This window comes from Microcaecilia unicolor, chromosome 12, assembly GCF_901765095.1.
Source record: "Microcaecilia unicolor chromosome 12, aMicUni1.1, whole genome shotgun sequence".
Taxonomy (NCBI): Eukaryota; Metazoa; Chordata; class Amphibia; order Gymnophiona; family Siphonopidae; genus Microcaecilia; species Microcaecilia unicolor.
In genome coordinates this window covers 56,800,897-56,817,736 of record NC_044042.1, presented here as the reverse complement: position 1 = coordinate 56,817,736, position 16,840 = coordinate 56,800,897, and the positions used below count along the sequence as shown (strand labels likewise).

The 16,840-nt window shown below is 42.5% G+C and overlaps 1 protein-coding gene across 1 annotated transcript in view; it reads right to left on the bottom strand.

Annotated features, from left to right (window-relative positions):
* The window catches only part of NFRKB (nuclear factor related to kappaB binding protein), a 114,201-nt gene that overhangs the window by 27,528 nt on the left and 69,833 nt on the right, over nt 1–16,840 (bottom strand). The window contains exons 14-21 of the mRNA XM_030221018.1: nt 16,741–16,801; nt 15,912–16,086; nt 14,996–15,102; nt 11,871–11,994; nt 9,021–9,100; nt 7,369–7,586; nt 5,202–5,478; nt 2,898–3,122 (exon numbers count right to left, since the gene is read on the bottom strand). Coding sequence (XP_030076878.1) covers nt 2,898–3,122; nt 5,202–5,478; nt 7,369–7,586; nt 9,021–9,100; nt 11,871–11,994; nt 14,996–15,102; nt 15,912–16,086; nt 16,741–16,801 — 1,267 coding nt within the window. The remainder of the gene's footprint in view (nt 1–2,897; nt 3,123–5,201; nt 5,479–7,368; nt 7,587–9,020; nt 9,101–11,870; nt 11,995–14,995; nt 15,103–15,911; nt 16,087–16,740; nt 16,802–16,840) is intronic.

The following is a 16,840-nucleotide window of genomic DNA, read 5'->3' as shown; positions in this document are numbered from 1 at the left end:
GCTGATAAAGGAAAATGCTTTCAAAATCCTGTCACGATGGTATTATACCCCACACAGATTGCATGTTATGTTTCCAGGGACATCACAATGGTGTTGGAGATGTGGAGATGAGGAGGGGACCTATCTACATATTTGGTGGTCCTGTGCCAAAATACAGGTCTTCTGGGGAAATGTTGCTACAAAGATAGCAGCCCACACGGGGAAGCCATTCCCGTGTGAACCTCAATGGTGTTTGCTTGGATTGGGTAATAGACGAGGAGCTAAATGGCAGAGCCGGTTTAAAAGAATGTGTTTGGCAGCAGCAAAAACTGTCATAGCAAGGCATTGGAAACAATTAGAGGCACCCTCAGAAGAGGACTGGCTCTTGAAGCTATCTTTGATTGGTGAAATGGAGAAATTTACGGACAAGAGATTGGGACGTTATAATGAATCTTCCGAGTTATGGACTCAATATCGGAGTTTAACCCACATGACATAAAACTTAAATGTATAACCTGCTGGGGAGGGAGGGGTGGGGAGAGGGAGGGGGACGGGAATATTCTGGATTGTATCAGTGAATGACTGTTTGATAAGCAATATGTTTGTTATTATACAAAACCAATAAATAAATACAAATTTAAAAAAAAAAAGATGGAGTGGTGCTCCACATCCAGAGATAGAGCCAATGAGGAGGCTGCAGAGAAACAATATGCAGCCCCTGGCTGGATACTAACAGGATAAAATGCCCAGTGATGAGAAGAATGAAGGTGGAACCAGAATAAGCCCAAATTCAGACCTCTGGACACTGGCACTCATATGGGTAGGAGCATGAGATGGGTTAAGAGGCCCTAAGACCTCAAGAGTGTGTGTCCCCCTGCTGGTCAGACTAGTGTCCACTGTGACAAGAAACATTTGGTAGCGAGTCCTGATGGGAATATGTAGGTAAGCCTCAGTCAGGTCTAGAGATATCAAACTCTCATAACAAAGAGTAAGGTTTTCATATGGAAGTGAGGACCGCATTCATCGTTGTGGATCTCCTGCCCTCATCTCTAAGTTCTCCAAAGTCCTCAGCAGGACTGTGGAGTCGGAAGCAAGTTTGGGTGGAGTCTGATTTGGTAAAAATGCAACAACTCCAATTTCAAAATAAAAACTTAAAACATTACAATATATAGTAAATTTATTCTTTTATCTACCTATCTATATCTTTGTCACGGATCTACAATACTCGTAAATATAAGTCATAGATCACTGATCCAGAACAAAAAATGTAAAGCCTAATATCAGTAGGAGTCGGACAGTAGAAAAATGGTGAAGTCAGAGTTGAAGGTTTGGTGTACCAACTCCACAGCCCTGATCCACAGAATAACTTCTCCTTGTTCAGGATCCTCCGGCACTCAGAGGAGTCCCATTAAAGCAAAAAGCTTTCCATATACAGGGACACCCTAAGGCTGCAATTTCCTAGACATACGTCTAAGCTCAATCTCTTACAACAAACAACAACAAAAGAGTTTCAAGCAGCCCAAGCTGTTGTTTTGGTACAGCTGTTACAAAGTACATTACTATTCTGGTCAAAGGCAACTCTTCAGAAAATCCAAAATAGCAGAATGAAGTTTATTTCTCTTAAGTGCTCCTTTCATGTAGCTGTCTCAAGCCTCTAAACTTTCTATACAAGTCTTATAGGCAGTGTTTATGGGGCCAGAACTTGCCTTCCCTGGATCCAGCATACTGGTTGCTTGGACCAAGACTCAGACCATAGTGAATCTCTGGATTTTACTCCACTAGAAAGTTAAGAGACGGGTATGGCCTATTTGGCAGATGTCCTCTATGTTATTTAGTAAGAGTTTGGAATCAGAATTAGTCAAAGCAGTGACGGCTGTTGAGGCTCTGAAGCAAGACAGCAGAAGCGGCTTCCAAGTCTTGACTTTGTAAGGGTCCCCTTTAAAGGCAAATTATTATTTCAATAATGTCTAAAATAACTGGTTAAAGAATAGGGGGAAGTGCACTTGCTAAGGCTTCCTGAGAATATGCCTATGTCTTCTCCTGTCCTTCCTCCAACCACCCTCATTTTAGACATAGAGCATTATAAGTCACACCTGTGTGGTTCTTTCTCGGTCTCATTCTGCAATCTAGGCAGTCCTTACCACCTCTTACTCCTCCAAATAAGGGGGTTCAGGTCCATCTTCCTACAACTCCCATAGGGGGTTATCCATGTTATTCGAGGAATGGACCCAAAAAAGTCTGACCAAGGGGTACTAAACTAGAACAGAACCCTGCCCTTATATTCTCTTTTATAATTATTATGACTAAGTGCTTAAAATATTTTTGTTAAGATTTTCAAAGCTCTGTTTCAGCCATTGCTTGAGACTTCAGGTTATCTTGTTATTCATGGTTTTATGAAGGAGGAAGGAGAAATTTATTGAGGGTTCTAATATGTTCCATTGCTTTAAGCTTGAAATACTGAGATGGAGAAGCAGCATGGTGCCCTTTATGGCAAAATTCAATTCTGTATACCATCTCCGCCTGCAGGTAAGACAGGTATAACCTGCAAGTTTTGGACTGAACTGTCGGGACTAAAGGAAAGAAAATTAACAGGTAAGACCTAATTTCTCCTTGCACCACATGTGCTTTTGGATACCTAACAATATGTAAAAATGACAACTTCCTGTTTTGTTTGTGATTGTTCTTATTGTGTATTTCCTACAATACCAAAATAAACACATTTGTAAACAAGGTGGTGGCGCCCTATATCTTCTGTGATTGCTGTCATGCTCTGTGTGCTTCCCTACATGTTATGTTAATTGAAATAGTATTTATATATCATAAATCATGCTACTGATTAGTTAGCAATTAAAAAGCAATGGAATGCCAAGTGAAAGGGTCCCACATACTTGCTAGCCACCAACAATCCCCGCTCTCACCTGTTTGATGATATTCTGCCCAGTGATGTTCTGGATGACAGTAGCTGTTGAAGTGCTTGGTGTGGTACTGCCCGGCGAACTGGTTACTGGTTTCCCTGTGGCACTGGATATGGTGGAGAGTCCTGTCATTGTAATACCAGCTTGGCCTGTCAGAGGCGCTCCTGTGCGCTGCACCTGCACAGAACCAGTACTGGGCTGTGTTTTCATCGGCACAGTCATCACAGCCTGACAGAAGGAGAGGAAGAGAAGAATATGTGGATTTCAGAAAGTCCTGTCCACAAATGACTAAGGGTCACTAAACTGCCATACAGAGTGTCTCTGGACTGTACTTTTCCTTTCAGAGCCGAGTATGAAGCTATGGATGCACTTGTTCATGAAGCACTGACACATCTTCAATGACCCAAAAGGGCAATATTCAGCCAAGTGCCAAATGCATAATTTTAAACAGATAACTCATCCATCTGAAGCTATGCATATATTAGGTCAACTCACGCATTCAGCTGAAACAGCTAAATAAACACACAACTTTAAATAGATAACCTATCCATTTTAAAATTCTGCCTGAGCATGTATTTTGTTTTTCTCCACATTACTTTAGGCTTTGCCCTCAGAAGGTCCCTAACTCTTGCCTCCAACTGTGTGGCTAAGTTCTGGCCTGATTTCCTTCATAGATTACTACCATGATTAGCTATATGTCCATAATTTAGGTTCCGAGAACATATGCCAGCTATAGAGCCAGTGTAAATTGCTCACACCTAAATCCTGGAAATATGAGTATAACATAGTATTTTGTAGGTTACACATTGCCCATGCTCCGTTCAGAGTTCACTCATGTGTACACCTAGCTGTCAAATATGCATTATGCAAGATATGTTCATATTTACAGAATAGCAGATTCCCATTATTTATGCATGTATGTGCACACAGATCCAAATACAATATACAAATTGATGCCTTTATTTAAAACTACCCAGTGTGATCTATGTTTCGCATGTGCATGGTCTGCATCAGGAGTTACAATACAAAAATTGGCCAAACAAAAAAGAAATTTAAAAACATTTAAGGATAAAGTAATAAAAAACACATATCACATAAAATGTATGTGATCCATGTGATAACTGATGTTCAAAAACAATGTATATAAAAAAAACATACCATCTACAAAGAGTTTCATGCAATCATCTGAAATCATAAAAACTACATGCAACTTCAACTGACTGCATGAAACTCTTTGTAGATGTAATGGTAAGCATGTACCATTCTATCCCTTGTACAAGTGCCCACCATCTTCATTTCTCAACTATTTACCTTAAAAAAAAAGATCTTCAATTACTTCTCTGAATTTTATTTACGAGTAAAGTAAGTCTGCAATTTTGAAAGCAGAACTGTGTGGATTCCAGGTTGCAATAGCCAGAGGTGCTGCAAGTCAGGTGTGCTGGCAGAGAAGTATGGCGTAACAGGGGACTCCTGCAGGTCAAGACTGAAGTCCACTGGCTGAGCTGTGTACAGGGCCTCAACAGATGAAACAGAAGAAAATCTGGTGGGGGGTGGGGGGGTTCTGCAAGCCAAGACTAAAGTGCATTAGCACAGCTGTGTGTGGGGGGTCAGTATTAACATAGCAGAAGTGCTACATAGTTGGATGGAAAAGCACTGGCAGTAGGTGGTGCAGATCAGGATTAAAATGCATTGGTATACTTGTGTGTGAGGTTTCAATAGATAAAATGCTGAGAGATCCTCAGGTTAGCACTGAGGTTCAGTAAGTGAGCTATGTTTCTAGGTCAGTGCTGGTGTAGCAGAGAATGCTGCAGGAAGCAGTACAGGTCAGGACTGAGGTGCGTTAGACAAGTTATGAGTCTGGGTCAGTATTAGTATAGCAAGGGAGTGCTGCAAGAGGCAGTAGACCAGCACTGAGGCACAGTAGGTGAGCTGTGTGTCCGAGTCAGTACTGGCATAGCAGAAAGTGCTGCAGGAGGCAGTTTTGGTCAGGACTGAGGTGTATTAGGTGAGCTATGTGTCTGGTTCAGTACTGGAATAGAAGACAGTGCTGCAGGAGGCAGTACAGATCTGAACCGAGATGCACTGGGCAGAATTGTGATGGGTTCTCAGATACGAATAATGCAATGTGGTGCTCAGATCAGGATTGAGGTGCCTTGGAAAAATCATGTGTGGGTCTCAGTACTGGAATGAAAGAAGGATTCTACAGGTCAGGAGTAAGAATCTCTGGCAGAGCTGGATGTGGAAGCCTGAACAAGAAAATATCAGCTGTTACCACCTCCCTTTCATAAGCATTTCTTGTAGTCTTACCTGAGGAAGCACCTTGGTTTGAGTGACTGTGGTGGGGACCCGGATCTGGGACACTGCTGGAGGTTGCTGTAGTGCCTGTGTGACTACAGATGCTTGTTGAGAAACAGCAGGCAGACTGGGTTGTGCTGTCACCACCCGAACCTGAGGAAGTCCAGTTGTGGCTGCATGATTCACTACCCGTGTTGTTGTCTGTGTCCCGGCCTGCGTCTGGCTGTTCTGGGTTGTGGAAAGCAACGTCCCTAGCTGTGGCATTGTTGGAGAAGACACCAGAAGTACACTGTAAAATAAATTAAAAAAAAAAAAATTACACAGCTTGTTAGAAAGAAAGTAATTACATAACAAGCACAATATTGGAGAGGAGGGGTTTGTCAGCTGAAAATAATAAATAAATAAATTACGTTACTATTATAGGGACCTGAGTTCAATGGTGTTGAGCCCTCAAATTTTAAGATAGAAGTATGACATAGTTAGGCAACTGAAAAAAAAAGTGTAAACAGGGAGCCGAATTTCTGTAAACAAAAAAACTGATCTAGCTACCACTTTCCATCAGTGGTCACAGGTTTCAGAGGGGCCTCCTGCTGTTATATTGGAGGCTGAATGTCCAGTGGCCACAGTTGGATTTGGATTTTAGATTTAATAACTCACCTTTTCTGAATCTGAGCTCAAAGGCACATTACAAATTTAGGTACACACTTATTTCCCTGATTGGACTTATGATCCAAGTTGTACCTAAGGCAATGAAGGATGAAGTGGCTCACCCAAGGCCACAAGCATCAGTGGGAAAGCAGGATTTGAACCCCAATTTCCTGTTTGTCAGCCCACTGCTTTAACCGCCACAGTACTCCTCCACTCCAAGTCACCAGGTTTCACATGGATATCTGTTCTTCTGTTTTTATATTATGAGCTTTATAGGAGAACTAGTAAAAAAGGCCCGTTTCTGACACAAATGAAACGAGCGCTAGCAAGATTTTCCTCGGAGTGTGTATGTTTGAGAGAGTGTATGTGAGAGTGACTGTGTGTGTGAGAGAGAGTGAATGTGCGAGTGTGTGTGTGTGTGAGAGAGAGAGTGAGTCTGGGTGCGAGTGTGTCTGTGAGAGAGAGAGAGAGTGTGTGTGAGAGATGAGAATGAGAGTGTGTGCAAGTGTGTATGTGAGACACAGTGTGAGAGAGTGTGTTTCACACAGATACAGTGTGTGCGAGAGAGACAGTGTGTATGAGACACAGACTCTCTGTGAGACTGAGTGTATGAGACCAAGAGAGTATGTGAGTGACTGTGTGACACAGAGAGTGAATGTGATACAGTGTGAGACAGTGTGTGAGAGACAGTGTGTGAGAGTGAGAAAGACATTGATGTGAGAGAGAGAGAGAGTGTGTGTGAGAGAGAGAGAGAGAGTGTGTGTGTGACAGAGATACCTCCCCCCCCCTCTCTGGTGTCAGGCCCCCCCCCCCCTCTCTCTGGTGTCTGAGCGTTACTGTGCAGGACGCTGAGCTCTGGCTGTGCTTCAAGGAGTGGCCTAGTGGTTAGGGTGCTGGACTTTGGTCCTGGGGAACTGAGGAACTGAGTTCAATTCCCACTTCAGGCACAGGCAGCTCCTTGTGACTCTGGGCAAGTCACTTAACCCTCCATTGCCCCAGGTACAAATAAGTACCTTTATACAATATGTAAGCCGCATTGAGCCTGCCATGAGTGGGAAAGTGCGGGGTACAAATGTAACAAAAAAAAAATCCTATTTAATAGAATGCACCTCCAACATTCTGAAGCGGAGAAACCTCATGTGGTTGGTCACTTCTGCTTGTGATGAACCCGGAAGTGCATGATGTCAATTCAAGAGACGGATACAGAGAGCAGGAATGCCTCAGCCATGCAGTCAACTTCAGAATGTTGGAGGTGCGTTTTATTATATAGGATATCTTTTCTCTGGACCTTCTCAAATGGTTATCCCAAACACTGCTTTAATATGTTTAAAGCACAATCTGATATACACACCTTGACCAGGTCAATTCAGAGAGGACAATGAAATAAAACACATTACAAAAGAGTCATACAGAAAATAGAAGAAGAAATGAGATGTCAATAAAGGTAAACTATGAGAAGAGGTTGAGAAGGGCTGTATGGAAGAAATTGGAAATGCAAGTTACACCTCCAGGTGGTCCTGCAAACTGTCACCTTTGGCTGGATTTGGCTGGCTCAGATCCAATGTTTACTGCATTCTTGCTCACAGATGTAACGGGTGGCGGTGAGATCGGTGTAGTGGGCATTGCTGGAGTAGTTGGTGTTCCAGGGGTCCCCGGTGTTGGTGGCATGCTAGAGTCCAGGCTTAGCTGACTTGACTCGAAAGGACCAGATGTGATGATTTTCATGGAGCTCTCCTTACTGCTGGACTTCTGCAATGAGGCAAAGGGAGTCATGAGAGCTCAAGAACCAAAAAAAAACTTACTGGAGCCCTCAACTCTTACCAAATTAATCTGGATGGTTCCTGATGAACTGTGAAATGAACATGCAGACATCATAACCTTTGTAAACAGAGGTTGATAGTCAACTCATTAAACTAAATGTACAGGTATCTCCAGAATACTGTAGGACTAGATACCATGATATGCTCAAATGGAGAGTACTAAAGAAATCATTTCTTCAGAGAAAAGCGGTGGATGGATGGGACAGCCTTGGGAAAAGGAAGGAGATGGTAGGTGTAAAAAGGGCATCAGAATTCAAGAAAGCATGAGACAAGCACAGAGCATCCTTTGCAGTGAAGAAGAGACGGTAAAGCTGGAGATGAAATACAGTCTGTGTTACCATAGTAGGGAAAACGGGCATATTAGAAGGCCTGGTTGTCTTTTTTTTTTTTCTTTAACAATTTTTGGTTGAATCTAACCAAAAGAATTACATATCTTTACATGATTACATTCACAGATGAACACAGCTGTTAGTTGTCTTTACCTGCTGTTAGTTTCTACACTTCTACCAACTTAGGGAGTTAACATGGTTTGGCTCCCTCTGCTGCACCAAAGAGCAAGAGAACCTATAAGGAGTGACCTCTTGTAACTGAGTACTGAGATTCAATGCTGCTCTCTCTCCAAAAGATCTCAGTCACTGGTGTAGAAGTTACAGTACCACCAAATTAATCATGAACTGTAGGCACATTTTACTGATGTATTTCAAAGCTGAAAGGAGCCAAAAGGAACAAAGAGGAAAAGACCTCAAACCGTCCAGGTGCTAGGGCTTACTCCACACCCAATATCTTCAAAGCACAGTGTTTTGAAGATATTGGGCATGGAGTAAGCCCTAGCACCCGTACGGTTTGAGGTTTTTTCCTCCTCTTTGTTCCTTTTAGCTCCTCTCAGCTTTGAAATACATCAGTAAAGTGTGCTTACAGTTCATGATTAATTTGACAGTTTAATATTCTGTAGAAGAAAAAGACATATTTGGAAGTTACAGCACCAACCACAGACCCAGATCCTGAAAATCATTTCTACAGAACAGTGTTTCCCAAGACGGTCCTGGAGTACCCCCTTGCCAGCCAGGTTTTCAGGATATCTGTACTGAATATGCATGAGATTGATTTGCATACACTGCCTCCATTGTATGCAAAGCTCAGTCAAGCCTATTTATTCTGGATAGCCTGAAAACTTGAATGGCAAGGGGGTACTCCTGGACCAACTTGGGAAATACTGCTATAGAATATCTAAAGCAAAAACTCTGTAAATCCTACATGGGTAAGACAATTGTTATGTAGCAAGAGATGACGTTGTTCCAACTAGTTGAGATGGTATTAATAAAACCTTCCTTCGCACCTGGAGGACATAAATCTAGAAACTTACTGTCTTGGTGGTGGGCTTTGGTTTCTGCTGGAGGGCTTTTTTGGCCTTTGCAGCAGCAGCCTGAGCCTGGTGAATTCGCTCTGTAAATGAAAGTGGTTAAACAATTAAATTCAGCCCTAATCAGTAATAAACAAAAGTCACTATTATATGAAAATCGTTTCCATGAGCTGATGGCTTCTAGTTCTCCTGTGACAGGGGTACACATGAATGGAACAGCAATCAAAATTTGCTGTAACAAAAGCCAATGATTATTTAAGCATTTATATAGCATCTTATTCCAGGGTACTTTACAGGAAATTATATACAAGTACAATAAGGTTCAATATATGGAACCTAAAAAATCGGCGCAAAAAAACCCCTCTATTCTATAAACCGTGCTTAGAGTTAGGTGTGCGGTTTACAGAATAGTGCTTACGCTCAAAAATTGCACCAAACTTTAGGCACACCCATTTACTCCAACTGAAACGTGGTACAAATCCCTGTGCTTAAATTAGGCGTGGATCTCCTTATTCTATAATTATGTGCATAAATTCTAGAAAGGCCCCCAATCTTCCCCTAATATTCCCATATTGGCACCCCCTTTTTGGACTTGCATATAAAAGTTTGGCATGGATTTGCATCTAATTAGTGCCAAAAATTGCTTAACAAGCTAATTATTGACACTAATTAGCAAATTATTCAATTCAATTGACCATGCAAATTGGGCATGCGCCAAAACTTGCGCTTGCAACTTTTAGAACTTTTCATAGAATTTGGGAGTAAGTGTAAGCCCACTCCCTTTTTATAGCCCCCTAGCTCCCTCTCACCCACTGTGAAGGAGAGGACCTGGGGGTAGATAAGATGGAAGTGGAAGAGGAAGAAGGGAGGCGGCTCACGAGCAGACGTAGGCAGAACAGAGCCTTGCCTCCATTCCATCCCCAGAGCGCGAGAGAAGTAGTAATGCCCCCTAGAAAAAGGTGGAGAGAAAAGGACTACATTACCCAGCATCCCCCGAGAGAGAGCAGAGAAAGGTTCGTGACCCCTACAAAATGGAGGAGAGGAAGAGACTACATTTCCCAGCAACCTCGGGGAAAAGCCTGGTACAGAGATTACCTTCCCCAGCAGGAACAGGGGGAGAACTCTAACAAGGAAAGGGTGGTGCCCCTGCAGGGTAATCAAGGGAAAGAGGAACAGCTGCAAAGTGGGTGGGACGGGGAGCCCATGGAGTATCAAGAAGCTGGGCAGAGAGAAAGAGGAGAGCGAGGAAGAGCCTATGGACCTCTCAGCCTGGGCTCACTCCTTAGGTAACAAAATAAGAGAGCAGGTAACCTCATGGTATGGTAGCTGGGCTAAGAGAGAGAAGAGGAAAGGTCATGTGGGAGGATGGGTCAGTGCTTAGAGAGAGTGACCCAGATGGGTGGGGCCTTTTCATTTTCCAGAGCTCAGGCTGTGATTGAACTGTGAGTTTAAAGAGTTCTGGTTGAAGAGGGATGAGAGATTTTCTCGGAGCGGGCTGAGCCCCAGCAGGAAGAAGGTGGAGTGTGAACTGTGGCTAAAAAGCCTAAAAGAAGCTGAAGGGGTTTGAGCTTTGTGCTGAAGCCTCAAGAACTGTGTTTGTTTTTTTTGTTGGAACTGCTTGGAGAAGGGGGGAGAAAGAAGACCCAGGGCTATAAAACTGTCCGAAAGGAACCCAGCTGGGTGCTGGAAGCCTGGGAGTTAAAAGTTGTTTTTTTTTTTTCTTGCTGTGTTGTACCCCTGAGAGGAACAACAGGGGGAATTGTGAGGGTTTTTTTTTTTTTTTTGCTTCAAGTATGGTGTCGTTTTGCACTGCTGGACTGTTGGATCCCAAGCAAAATAAAGAACTTGTTAGTTTTGCTTTGAAGTGAGTTCTTTGAGCCCTGCCCTGTGGACTGCCGTGAACCCGGAGGTTGGGGCAGCAAGGGTGAAGGGGAGATCCCGAGGACCCTCAGGCGGAGGGGAGGATCATTTACACCACACACCCCCTGCATGACTTCATCGGCAAATGGTAAAAGACGGATACAGGGGATCCCCGAGATCCTTCTAGATCCTCTTAAAAAACCTTTAAAGGTTCACCTGTTTCGTGCACAAACGATGAGATATGGATATTTAACATATTCTCCTTTAAAACCTGTAAAAGTTCACCTTTTTCTTGCATAAACAATGAGGGAGCTGGAAAAAATTTTGGTAGAAGAGACATACATGGAGAAGGAGGAAGGGAAAAGGGGAAATAGACTACATGGAACAGAAGGATGGAGAGGAGAGGGGAGGGGAGGGGGACTTGCTACTCATGGATGTGACGGAAAGGAAGAAAAGGAAAGGGGGACATGTTGCTTATGAATGTTTCCTTTTTTTGAAAATATGCATTTTTAAATTTTTTTATTTAGCAGAGTTCGAAAGAAAATGCATTTATGTTACTTTTACCAGTATTTATAGAATCTGGCTTTCTTAGAGGGGGGGGGGGGATCAAGGTGGCTGTGCAGCAAGGTGTGATGCAGTGCGGTGGTGTGACGGGGAGCAGGGCTGGGTGGGCCATGGGTGGGAATGGAGGAGATTACTTGCGGCGAGGATGGGTTAGATTCCCACGGGTCGGGCAGGGATGGGTTAGATTCTCTCGGGGACGGGTTAGATTTCTGCTCCCATTTAACTCTCTACTATGCAACAGTAGCTAACATTTCTTTTCCAATAGAAATGCATTGCGTAATTTTCTCTCCCAGATGGACAGAAAGACAAATGGACAGACAGTCTTCACCCTTCTGTATAATTCTTGACCATTCTATATCATTCTTTCCAACCTACATTGGGTTGGATAAAACAACAAGAAAGAAGCTATAATAGTACGATATAGCATACCAAATTCTTCCTCACTACGGTCCCGGTGTAAGTAGATCCACAGCTTACGTCCAATGTCATATTTCACACATGGATCCTTCTCATAGTGCAGTCTGTCCAAGGCCCCACTCACTACTGTGTTTACCTGTAAACCAAAGACACCAAGACTAAAACTTTTACAAGAGAACAGGTCCTTGAATAAGAGATGGGAAATCTACTGCTCTGTTTTTGATACTGAATTATGAAAGATGAAAAATTCACCCACCTGATTGGCTGTGAAAGCCCAGAGCTGTGACATCATGGAGGTTATTTTAGAACATCTACATGTGTAAATAGCAGCATTTACAAATGTACATTGGCTACAAGTGTAAATGGTGATTTCAGAAAACTGCCATTCGATGGCTGAAACACAGAGATATGAAGGTGGAGTATTATGGGAGGGCTGGAAATTTAAATACAGTGCAATCCACTTAAGTGCAAGGGTCTGGGACCAAAGAAATACATGCATTTAACCGGAGAGTACACTTAACCGTTGTGACCCAAAGAAGCTTGACATCTGATAAACATATATACAGTACTGTTTATTTTACATACAGTATACAGTCTCCGTTAACTGATGTTAGGCTTACTTGAAGTAATCAGTCATAGTCCTCTGTACACTCTTGTGTCTGTGAGTTCCATAGACTACGTCTGCCAGATGGTAAAAACTGTCATAGCACTGACATCCAGTAGCCTCCAGATAGGCCTGCATGGTGTTGAGACTCTCCAGCACTCTTGCAAAAGTGACGGGAGGTTATTGAATTTCATCAGCATGTGCCTCACTGCTCATTTCATCATCTGTTTCATCATCAGCCGTTGCCTGCGTGTAGGCGCATATCTGGACATCAGTGCTGTCATCACCTGTTTGTAGATAATAATCAATAGCTACGTAGTGATGAAACTCCTCTTCAGTAACACCGGTTCGGATGTCAATAGCCTGTTTATCTGACAAGTTTGTGACAGCTGCATCTGTTTTGTCCCTCTCCACATCCCTAACAAAGCTTGCCCACTTGTAGCAGATCACAATGGTTGCCTGTGTAACATGATTCCAGGCTTCTTTCTGCACATGTAGGGAATCCAACAGTGATAGATTATGAGCCAGTTCAACAGCACGTTTATCCTTGCCAGTCTGGTCATCCATAACGCTTATCAGATGACGTAGCACAAGAGCCCGATAATGTTGTTTGAAATTGGCTATTATGCCCTGATCCATAGGCTGGATCAGAGAGGTAGTGTTTGGTGGCAGGAAGACCACCTTGACGTTAGACAGCCTGACATCATCACTGTGTGCAGCACAATTATCACAAAGCAACAAAATCTGACAATTTTGTGCCTGCATTCTAGTGTCTAACTTCTTTAGCCACTGCTTCAAAATTTCCCCCGTCATCCATGAATTTGCGTTAGCCTCGTATGACACAGGAAGTCGCTTAACATTCTTGAAGCAACAGGGCTGTTTGCTCTTTCCAATGATGAGTGGTTCCAACTTCTCACTCCCATCCATACTGCAGCAAAGAAGCATCGTCAGTCGGTCCTTCGACATTTTACTTCCTGTAGTTTCGGCTTGTTTGAATGCAAGTGTTCCATCAGGAATCGCTCACCAGTAGAGACCGTTTTTATCAGCATTGAAAATGTCACGAGGTGCAAAGTCATTCAAGATGGTAGGAAGAACTGAAACAACCCAATTTTCAGCACCAAAGTCATCAGCGTCTTGTTTTTCACCATGCTGTTTCTTGAATTTTATGTTGTTCCTCTCCTTCCATCTTTCCAACCATTCAACAGTGGCTTTGAATTCAGTTAGTCCAAGACTTTCAGCTAGCTGATTAGCTTTCTCCATAAGCAGTGGACCACTGACAGGAAACTGGCTACTCCTGACTTGAGAAAACCACCGAAGGAGGGCATCTTCTACCTCCTCAGCTTTTCTCGCCCGTTTTCGTCTCCAGCGTGGATTTGTATTGTTTTGCCAGTCTTCCAGAAGCTGGTCTTTCTGCTTCAAGATATGTGAAATTTGACTGGGATTGACACCATATTCTTTAGCAATAGATGCTTGACTTTGTTTGTTTTCTAATTTTTTAAGAACTTCTATTCGTTCAGTCAGTGTTAAAGTCTTACAGTTGTGTGACGACTCCAGTGTACACTCTAACAGCATTCTTTCACTTCTGCCTGTGGCAATTAACCAACGAGATTTCAAATTTACCGCCCCTTTGTCACATGCCAATCAGCTTCCATATTCCGCGCGTGCGCTTGTGTGGAGTCTTTCCTGCAGAGGAGCGGTCTTAAACCATGCATATAAGCGAATCTTGCACTTATCAGTGGTGCGCTAAACCGAAGTTTGTCCCCATAGAAATTGATGGCGCCAAAAACGGGACCGAAGTACGGCATGCAGTTAAACAGAGCATGCGCTTATCTGACGTGCACTTAAATGGAGTGCACTGTATATATTTCCCATTTTACAATGGAGATAATATATATGTTTAAGGATGGACATCTCAAAATAACCAAAAAAGTCCATCTGTTGAAAATGTCCTAATTGCGATTTCTGAAAAGCAGAATCTGGACACTTTACACTGCAGGTCATTCAAATTGCAAGGGGGAAATATGTTTTAGGTAGGACTAGGGCAGACCCAAAATTAGGACATCTTTCAGTTATAATGGAATGGGAAGAAATGTCCAAGACAAAAAAAAAAAGAGGACATATTTATCTAGACCTGTTTCAATCACATCCAGGGTACAAAAATGTATCCTGATTGAGCAGCAAACCACTGGAGAGATGAAGGCATGAACCCTCCTTCATTTCCCAATGGTTACTGACCACCTCCCACCCTCCTTAGAAATGAAAGTGGATACCAGACTCTATGACTGCTTCAAGTATTACGGTCATTCCTAATAGAGCAGCAAAGGAGTAGCCCAGTGGTCACTGCAGTGGGCTTTGAACGACAGGACCCAGGTGCAACTCTCACTTTACCTCTGTACAAATATGAGAGCCCTTTTGGAACTTAGAAATACCTACTGTACCTGAATTTATTGCCCAACTTACAATCGCTCTGTAAAAGGGCCCCTAGGTGATTAATGGCAAGAGTTACCCTGATACTAGGCTGCATTTTCTGTACCTGTGCACTTGTAACATCAGGGGCAAGAAACTGGGAGTCTTTAAGCAGTTCACAGATCTCAGCACGAGTTCCTTCACCGTTTGGAAGACGAGCAGCAGCATCCCGAACTAGGGGACATAAAGCATCAGAGAGTACAAAGATCAGGCAGCTAGGTGGAAAAATTAGGTATTACTTACTAGCTTCCTTATCTGTGCCATTAACAAGTGAATTAAAACGGGTTTTGCTCATAAGCACAGAGTAAGAGAAAGCCCTTAATAAATCAGAACCTCATTATAAAGACCACTCCCACTTCCAGGTCAGTGAATTGCATAGTCAAAATTGTTTTTTTTTAACTAATTTCAAACTATTATTTTTATGCTCTGTTACTACCAAGAAAGTAGCTTATGGATGTCACATTGTGCTCTCACTGGCACAAGATTAGGCAGCCTGCTGGTGGTTGTATAAAGATGCAAGCAGCAGAGCTAGGAAACTGTACTTGCTCCTGATTTGGAAAATCATATTATTCGTCCATCAAGCCTATAGACAGATATATTATGTTGGTTCCTTTTTTGCACATAGCTATGTGATATTTTTCCATGCACATATATCCTACTCACCAGTTAATGCTCTCACATATCACATCTTCCTATCCACATTCAAAAGCCCATCTGCTCCTTTTTCACACATGTTATTATATATACACTTCTGCCTTCACATATACAAATAATTTATATATACACACACATATACATACACACACAGACTTCAAACATGTCTCTAAAGCTGTGATGCACCAAATGAAAGGAAGACTCATTGCATGGAGTTCAGCTGAAGAACAGCCTGAATTTTTACTGTTCCTTGTTTGACCCATGCAAAGCAGAAAGAGAGAGATGAGAAAATGAACTTTGAATAGTAAGATTGTTATGTGAAGCCTTACCAAGAGAAAGAATGGTGACATAGGCAGGCCTGTCTGACCTCAGCAGGGAATGCTCTCGTGCTTTGTTCAATGATGTCTCCTTATCAAACACACCTTTCACAGGCCCCACAACTGACTCAAAGCCATGCATGCGGAAAGTGAAAGCCTTGTGTGGCTGGCTGTAACGATGCCGCTCCTAGGAATGGTAAAAGATGGATACACTAATAAAAGCGAAAAAGATATATGAACATATACTAGGGGTGTGTATTTATGAGTGTGTGTTTGGTTCATACAGACGCCTAAGCATTTACAGTACGTGTAAATTGCTTGTGCATGTGTATACCTATGAATTAACACATATACATTTGATTTAAATGTGCAAAACATTTTTGCATACATACAACATGCACAAAAACCCCTAATGTGTGGAGAAACACTAATAAAACAAAACTTCACATAAAAATCCTTGGACTTTAAAATGAAGACTAAACATTTTGGCTATGCACACTTGATATATATATCACCTTTACATTTAACAGATTTTACAACAAATTACAATATAATCATGTATGTATTTAATTGTAAGAGAAGAATCGTCTAGTCTGTACATATGGATATATGCACAAGAGGAGGGATGTGGCCATAAAATAAACTATACAGAGATCATAGAAATACTGCAGTCCGATCTAATGCCCTCTCAACTCTATTCATTATATACATTTGCCTCACTGATACTCTTTAGTCATATGTCTGCATCTGATGTCTACTAGATGTGTGACTACCACTGTACATTTTCTCTCTTGGCTCCTTGGCAAAGGTAAATAGGCATCACTCGTCCTTACTCTCTTACCTGCTCTTGGAAAAAGTGCTTCTCATCTCCCGTGCTGGGCCGGACCACATAGTCTGTCCTCCTGAAACATAAAGGATGCTGCTGGTTATCAAAGAGGGGC